Source organism: Dioscorea cayenensis, chromosome 19 (assembly GCF_009730915.1).
Source record: "Dioscorea cayenensis subsp. rotundata cultivar TDr96_F1 chromosome 19, TDr96_F1_v2_PseudoChromosome.rev07_lg8_w22 25.fasta, whole genome shotgun sequence".
NCBI classification, from domain to species: domain Eukaryota; kingdom Viridiplantae; phylum Streptophyta; class Magnoliopsida; order Dioscoreales; family Dioscoreaceae; genus Dioscorea; species Dioscorea cayenensis.
In genome coordinates this window covers 28,896,489-28,905,285 of record NC_052489.1, presented here as the reverse complement: position 1 = coordinate 28,905,285, position 8,797 = coordinate 28,896,489, and the positions used below count along the sequence as shown (strand labels likewise).

The 8,797-nt window shown below is 32.8% G+C and overlaps 1 protein-coding gene across 1 annotated transcript; it reads right to left on the bottom strand.

Moving 5' to 3' along the window:
• Nucleotides 1-6,249: 6,249 nt before the first annotated feature.
• LOC120283647 (cytochrome P450 81Q32-like) lies at nucleotides 6,250-8,062 on the bottom strand. Its single transcript, XM_039290356.1, has 2 exons — nucleotides 7,053-8,062; nucleotides 6,250-6,960 (listed from the first exon to the last, which is right to left on the bottom strand). Exons 1-2 carry the CDS (start codon nucleotides 8,016-8,018, stop codon nucleotides 6,346-6,348), a joined length of 1,581 nt encoding a protein of 526 aa, XP_039146290.1. The 5' UTR covers nucleotides 8,019-8,062; the 3' UTR covers nucleotides 6,250-6,345.
• Between the last annotated feature and the right edge of the window lie 735 nt (nucleotides 8,063-8,797).

Here is an 8,797-nt window from a genome sequence, read left to right as displayed (position 1 = left end):
GTGTGCAACGGTAATAGCTCTTGTCCATGCATATACATGCATATAATTAATTTAATAATAATAATAATAATAATAATAATAATAATAATAGATACCAACAAACCACATAACTTAGTGTAGATTAATAATAAAAACAATGAGAATAAGTAAAAAATTCTATCTAACACACATAATAGTATCAAGATCACTACACAAATAGATCCATAATAAATATTTTCCTAAGAACTTTAACTTCAAAGGAAGTGGTATCACTAACAAAGAATATATATATCTGAAAATCAGAATTAGTAAATTTTTAGAGCTTATTAAGAGGATTTGTGGACCCCACCCCTTTATACCTAATAATAATATTATTATATTATTTATTAACTTTATTCTATTCTCTTTGTTTACAAAGAAAAGAAAAAAGAAAACCATGAGATCTTCTTAGCGGTTACCAAATTAATCTCGCCATCTGATTTTATCCCGTAGTACATGATCACCTAACATTGAAAACATAACAAAATTTAAGAGCAAACCATATCTTCTTATGCTTTGTATGTGGTGGTACTGGCAGTGAAGTCAAGGAGATCTTCTCTTCGATAATTGTTCAGGTAGGTTGTTGCACTCTATGTTAATGCTTTGCGTTATTGTATTGTCTCAAGGAGTCTATTGCAGGAGAAGAAGAAAGAAACGGGAAAGGAGAAGAAGAAAGAAAAGGGAAAGGGGAAGAAGAAAGAAGACACGTTTTTAAAGAGCAGTGCTGACGTGGTTAAGTTCACTGACATGGCTAAGCTCACGTCACGCCGTTAATCTAGCGTTGGCGTCAGTGACCAAATTGGAAGCAATTTAAAAGGTTAGTAACCAAAATAGAATTTTTTGTTTAGTGACCAAAATAGGAACTGGTGGATAGTTTAGTGACTAATCTTGTAATTTACCCATTTTTTATTTACTTTCTTTCCCTGAAACATTAACTCCCACATTTTCATCATGTATGTTATTCTTTGAACTATATTATGTTTGTAAATTGTTTTGAATATAATTGGATTATTTTTACTATAAAGAAGTAGGATCATGTGTATATTTGTATGTTTGTTTGACAAATTATTCTATAAATTCTGTTGTGCCCCGATTTATCTGAAATTTTGTTTGAAAGTCTAAAATTCCTGAAATTTTATTTTGCTTTCAGATAATAAGGTTATTTTGATACAAATACATTTAGTCTCAATTTAACTAAGCACTAACCCTGTCATTGGGGGTAAACACTAACCATGTCGACATAAAACTCTGACTCTTTTAAGAAACTATAGTTTTTCACCGTTCCGTCTGTGAAGAATAATGACCTCTAATATTCTGGCTCGGGTCACCGAAGGTAAACAAATGAACTCTAATATTCTGGCTCGGGTGGCTGAGTGTAAACAAATGATCTTTGATATTATATTTTGTTTTGGCTATAGTGATTTGGAGATAACATATATTTTCATATGTTATTAAATTGTATTTTGTTGAACCACTTTGGTTTTATGAATTATATTTTGGATAAATATGTGGACCTCACCCATACAATATTAAATCTTGCTTGGGATGCTAATAATTTGTTTTTTTTCTCCCAGAATCCCTCTTCTCTTTATCACCCTGCTGCAAAAAGTTTGTTAAAAGGAGGAATTCCCGGGCTCTATCACATCCATGCTTGCTGTCAAACCAAGTTTCAACCTTCTTGCCTCCTTCCTCTCTCCCTTGCTTCATCTCCTTGGTTTCCATTGCTTCTCCACTTGGAGCTTCAAGAGTGAAGAACATTGCCGGAGCACTGTAGCGACGATGATCAAGCCGGAGAGTAGATCATTGTTGTCAACTTTTAAATGTATGTGCTTTTGCATTTGAAAGTGAATCTATCGTCTTTGAATAAACCTTGTTTTGGTGCTGTAGTTAGCTTTAAAATCTGAGCATTTTTATGCTTTGTTTTTATTTCCTGAGAAATTGTTTGGTGGTTATTGATGCTGACTTTTTCAGCTTTGTGGGTCAAGATTTCATACCTTCCAACCTATTAGAACCAGGTCTTGGGACTTGTAAATATGTGTATGTATTTATTTGTATTTGTGTGCTTAGACTTGTTAAGTGGGTTTACATTTATAATTATGTTTTGTTTGGTTCATGATTTCTTGAGTTATAATGGTTGCCAATCACTGGGTTATAGGACCATTTGAGAAGTGACTTTTGGTTTTCACATTGTGTCTTGGAGTATAGAAATTTCAATGTAAGTAATCCACCGTTAACCTTGTATTTCCAGTGTTTGAAAAATTATTAATTGGCAAGATAATTACCTACTATTTTGTTATGACATTTTTATTTAATTACCTGTATTTTTGTTAATATTGAAATTATTTATTTTTTAATATGTATTTTCAGATATTTTATTTAATTGTCTTAATTAAATTATTACTTTTCCCTTTGTTTTGTTTATTGAAATATTATTTATGCTAGTATTGTGATTTCATTTAGTTGATTATATTAAATGTTTTAAACTGAGTATTTTATATGTATCCAGGCATTGGTATGATCTGCTATCATTTGGGTTGATTAAATTATGCCCATTATTTATTTATTTGTATATTTGTTTTGCTTTAGTTTGGAGAAATTAGTATTTTGAATAATTTTAAATGTTATGCTTAATCTTTAATTTCCATATATTTTTCTTTCTCTCAAAAGTGGGATCTTGAAATTTTTATTATAACTGTGGACTTGGGAATCGGAGGAATTTGGTAATTTCTAGATTTGTACCTTGTAAATATTTTTGTATCTGAATGTTTTAGTCTCCAAATGAGCGATATGCAACCTTGTCAGTGGGGGGTTAAACCCTGATCTTATCGACAAGAAATTATGAAAAAAATGAGACTACAGTTTTGTATCGTGTCTGTTCGGTAAAATAATTAATGGTCACCTGATATTCAGTCTCAGGTCCCCGAGGGTAAATAAATGACCTTTGGCATCCATAGTGAATTTGGAGACGTACACTAAAATATGTTACGATCTGCTTTGACTTTTGATTTTGATTTTCTTCAATTGCACTATTTATGTGTTATTGATTTCCGAGTATATCACAGACACTTTTTTATCCTACCTTGAAGTTTCTCCATTTTTTAGATCGCATTTCTGGGTTTCAAATTTTGCATTTTTGAGATTGCATTTTTGGGTTTCAAATTTTAATGAATTATATATTTGGGAATATTCTTTTATTTGAATATTATACTCTGTATTTTGTTTAAATTATGATTTCAAAGACTTGTATTATTCTGAAAATCCGGTATACTTGAAACATACCTCTGTAATTTCTGGTTTAGTCTAACTAACTTATACTCTTATTTGACGATTTACTATATTTCTGATTTACAGCTTTGAAATCTGATAATTCTTTTGCCTACAATATTTTGGTTAACGATATTACTTGAGAACTATACCCCTGATGGACTATTTATTTTGTATTTGTTAAGCTCTGTTTAGTCTATGTTTGGATGCTTAATTGCTCCCGGTATTTGAAATTGAGATTTATAAACCCTGTTGTTTTAAAACAATTTCTAGATTACTTACTGGGTCAGTGAGCTCATGGATTTGCTTTAAATCCTTTTCAGATCAAAAATGATAGACCAACGTGGATCTTGAAAGATTTTCTGTAGATGTTTTCATGTCCTGTTGTAAAATTTGAGTTCTTGTCATTGTCTATCCATGTATTCATGTACTTTGTATTTTGAACTTCTTGTATTCATGTATTGTATACTCTGTAGAGTCTGTAATTCTGTAACCCAGTTAGTTTGTTATAGTTTTGTTTGTAATAAATCAAGTTCTGAGGCCTTGCAGGTTTACTTGGTTCACGCCCTGTGGATTTGCATCTGTTTGTCTGCGCACCAGGTTCGGCGAACCGGGTTCATGGTGTGACAAATATGTGCTATCTGATATTATTTGTTTCTTTTTTTTTAATTCTCGAATTGCACATGATCCCAATATTTTTAGTGGGTTATTTACTGGGTTATCAAGCTCATAATCTTGTTGTTGAATTTTTTTCAAATCCAAAGTGAGTAGTACAAGCGAGAGATTGTGTTTTTGATCATTTCTAAATTTGAGTTGTCATTCTATCTGTGTGAGTATTTGTTTTATGTATAGAACACCAACTTATATTTGAAGTTGGAATTTTGAACTTTGTAAATTTCTGATTTTGACCATTGAAATTATAGTTTTGTTATATTTTATGTTTGCCTTGAGATAGGTTCTGAGGTATTATATGTCTATTGTGCTATGCATTATGAGTGTACGGTTATTTGCCTGCACACTGAGTCCTGCAAGCTGGGTTCAAAGAGTGACAAGATTATGCGGCAGAAATTTCAAGATTAATGGGCATCAGAAGACTATTGATCAGGAGCACCAAGCTTTTATTTCTTTGGCTCTTTTTCTCTCAAATTTCTCTTTCTTAGCAAATGCACACACCATGACAAGAAAAACTTTCTTTTATCTTTATATATATATATATATATATATATATATATATATAAAAGTAAAATTGCTAGACTTGGTTAATTGTTGGTCAAATAGGCCACCTTATTTCATGTATTGAACTTGTATTTTTGTTAGTATTGATTGACTACAGCTGCAGCAATCAAGAACAAGCTGTCTATTTACATCTTTCTTATTTTCAATGGAAAATAAATATATTTTTTATATAAAAAAAATTAATTGAAAAGTAGGGAGAGCAGATATAAACAATTAATTATGTTGGATATAAATGAAAAAAAGATAAAGAGTATTAAGTAAAATAAAAGAAAACCCAAAATAGACAAGATGAGCACACAAGAAAATGTTTACAGGAGCTATTGAAGAGGGCAAAAGAGACCAACTCTTTTGCTCAATGTGAGCTAGTGTGACATATCCCTGAGATCGTGGATAAACTTAAGTAGGGCCTCAATTTAATAATCATGACAAAAAGTTTTTCCACTAAAAATACTATTGCATCTCATCTACAAAGAGCTATAGACGAATCTTATAATTGATTTTAATGGGAATTTTTTTAAAAAAAAGAAATGGATAAACCACTTCTATTAAAAAAACAGAGAACAAAAAACAGACAAACCACAAAGCACCACACTGGACCCCCAAAAATAACAATAACACACTTGCCCTATAAACAGTGAAGCAAGCAATACAAAACAAAACCAGCCCTCTAGGATAACCCTGCTATCCTCTAAAAACAAAGAAGCGATAATAAAAAATATGGTTATTTTTCCAACCAAATAATCCAAATTAAAGATGGCTGGGAAAATAAATGTAACAACACTACAACAACTATATATAATATATTTGGTCAGAGTCTGCATGAGATGAGGGCAGAGAGAGATGAGTATCGTAATCAGATGTTGCGTCAGATGCAGGATATGATGATGGACCTCGAGGCTAGGATGCTTCAGCACTCACAGTTACTCAGAATGCACAGCCAGCTAGTAATGACAATGATGTTGACCATGTAGATGAGCTTTAGTTTATTTGATATTTGTTACTTTTTTTCTTTTGTTAAAGTTTGTTTTGGGCATCTTTTTCTAAATGCATTAATGAAATCATTTTTTTTAGCTTTATTGTTGCTAAAAAAATTTGTCATGACAGGTATTATTTATATCAACTTTGAAAACCAATGTGATATTTTTTTTAATTATTTAGTTTTTTTAGCAACGGATTACAAACCGATTAATTTGTTTCAAAATATAATTATACATATGTATATATTTAATTTTAGCATCGGATTTGTAACGAAATAGTTTTTTGTTTATAATAAAAAAACAAATTTAAAATAAAATATGTTCCGTTACAAATCCGTTTCTATTTTTTGGAATGACAATTATTCCGTTGCTAAACCGTTGGTACATGTTTAAACGGATTAGTAACAACATACATTCAGTTGCAAAATGTAGCAACACTTTTGAAATGGAATAATTTCCGTTACTAAAATTTGCAAACGGAAGCTTTTCCGTTACAAATCTGTTGCTAAGTCTGCAACGGAATCTTATGTCGTTTGTAATAAATTAGCAACACCTATTTTGCAAACAGAAAAGTTTCGTTTATAATCCGTTGCTAATGCAATTTAACAACGGATTAGAAACAGAAAATGCTGTTTGTAAAATGCAATTCTCTTGTAGTGTATTCACACTCTCCCTTAATTAATTACTTCAAAATGTCATTTTTAATTAGCACCAAACATTTTTATTATCATAAATAAAATTTTAATAAATTAAATAAGAAAGAAGATTGGTATTTTATTTCCATCCAACTCAAAAATTGACATTGAATTATGTGACTTATTTAACCTTAAAAAAACACACTTCTAAAGATTTAAAGTCCAGAGATAACAGCAATCAAATCTGGACGAGGTTTGCACATAAGCTCAAGTGCCATAGCCTTATGCATATCCAAACCAGCTCCTCCCTCCATGCTCACCTCCTCATCCTCAACTCTCTCCCACTCAAAACACTGCACTAGAGCCCCAAGCACCAACTCAACAAGCCTAAAACTAAGTCCTTCACCAGGAGACCTCCTTCTCCCCATCCCAAAAGGCATCATCTTCTTCACTTTCTCCTCTCCACCTAAAAATCTCTCAGGCTTAAACACCAATGCATCTTCCCATATCTCCGGGTCTCTATGCATAGCATAAGCATTCACCACTAGTATCGTCCCACGAGGGATGTCGAAGCCGAAGACCTTGCATTCTTGAGATGATTCATGAGGGAGAAGTAATGGTGCTGCAGGATAAAGCCTAAGAATTTCAAGCACAATGCAATGAAGGTAAGGAAGGTTAGGGATATCAAACTCTTTGATTAGTCTGTCATGTCCTACAAGTTCATCAATCTCATCTTGAACCTTTTTCAAAACTTGAGGATGGTTTACTAGCAGTGACAATCCCCATTCTATCGTCGCGGATGATGTATCCGTTCCAGCAGATAAAAGACTCTGCATAAACAACATTATAATTATATATCTTCATATGAATACATATTTAGTTAATAAATTAAGTGATAAATTAAGTGATTATATATATATACCAGGACTTGTGCTTTGATGAGATTATCAGTGTAATAATCTGGGTCTTCATCTTCTTGCATTGATAGCAAAGTACCAATAAGCGTCATTCTAATAATGGACTCATTATCATGATTTCCATTGCCAAGTTTGCCTCTCAACTCATCTATCAACCTCTGCAAGTACTCATCCCACATCTTCTCCAACCTCGCCAACTTCTTCTCCACTCCATGCACATCCACGACCCTCAACAACTCCGGTAAGAAATCCCTGACATTTGACATCCCACTAAGCTTGAACGTCTCCTCCACCATCTCCTCAAACCACTTGACTTCATCCACATCCGCACCTACTCCTTCATCCACATAATACCTCTTTCCGGCCACCAACATCATCATCACATTCAACACAATCTCATGCAACACTGTCCTGATATTCACTCTCTTGAACTCACTGCCACCTTTGAACAAGCGCCGGACAAGTGCATGTGTCTCTGAAGCACGGATGATGGATGATGAGTTGAGCTTCGCTGAAGAGAAGAGATGGACGGCGACGATGCGGCGGATGTTACGCCAGTGAGGACCATAAGAAGAGGTGCCGAGAGTGGTGTGATTGTATGTTAGATGACCTTCGGTGGGGAGTTTGGGACGGTTTGCAAATATGATGTCGAGGTTGGTGAAGCACTCAGTTGCAGCAGAGAACGACGAGACGATGAGAACATGCCGAAAGCCAAAACGGAGGAGCATGATGGGGCCATGGTTGATGGAGAGTTGAGTGAGAGTTTTGTAGAGTGGTTGTTTGTTGTTTATGAGGAGATGGAGGTGACCAAGTATTGGGAGTGAAGTGGGACTTGGTGGTTTCTTAATCTTGTTCTTGTTTTGAGTTTTGGAGAAGATGAGAAGTTTGATGAGGATGATGAGTATTATGGTTGTGAAGATTATTGTATTCATGGTTTGAACTATGTACTCTTTCTTGCTTTCTTGGTTCATTGCTTGCGCTTCTCTTTTGTCACTGTTGTAATTTGAATGATAGAGATGAGCATGATGAATGAAAGTTTATTTATTTATTTATTTTAATGATTATGTTTGATGGGAGATGACAAAGAAGACAGAGAACAGCTAGCATGGTTTGTTTTTTTTTTTGTACCTGTCAATGGTTCTGTTCACAGTGATGGGATAGATGTTTTATTAATTAAGAAAAACTTGGAGTTGATTTTTTGAGTTAATTAATATTAATATTAAGTAAAGTTAGTGTTTTTAAAATTGAAGGTTTTATTTAGACTTTAATTTCATTGGTTTTTAATAATATTAATATTTTTATAAAATTAGTAAATAAATTTTAAAAAAATATTTATTTTTTTTACCGTGCTTCTAAATAACATAGGATTGAAGCAAAAAGTGGCCAATTCAACTATATATTTTTAATTAAAATGAACAAATCATAATTTTATTAAAAATAATAACAGTTATATATATAATAATAGAATAGTGCTAATATTTTTTTTAAAAGAAGTAATGTAATATCAAACGGCACAGTCAAATATGATAGTACAACTAAATTAAAAAAATAAATAAAAACTTCTACATGCCATTGGTGTAAGATGGTTTTACACAAGTGTATAGCTTAGAATAGAAAAGATTATTGGGCCAACAGCCTTTGGGTTAATTGGTACTGAGTTTCTTGCATAGGTCGTTTATTTCCGAAGGACCTGAGATCAAACCTCATGTCTGCGTAAGGTGAGGGCATGGGGTGGCGTTGAGTTTTGCTC

Bases quoted from the DNA above. Each gene is read 5' to 3' on its own strand.
- LOC120283647 (XM_039290356.1), bottom strand. From the start codon at position 8,018: ATGAACCAAGAAAGCAAGAAAGAGTACATAGTTCAAACCATGAATACA. The intron at 6,961-7,052 runs GTATATATATAT...TTGTTTATGCAG, and splicing joins TCATCAAAGCACAAGTCCTG to AGTCTTTTATCTGCTGGAAC.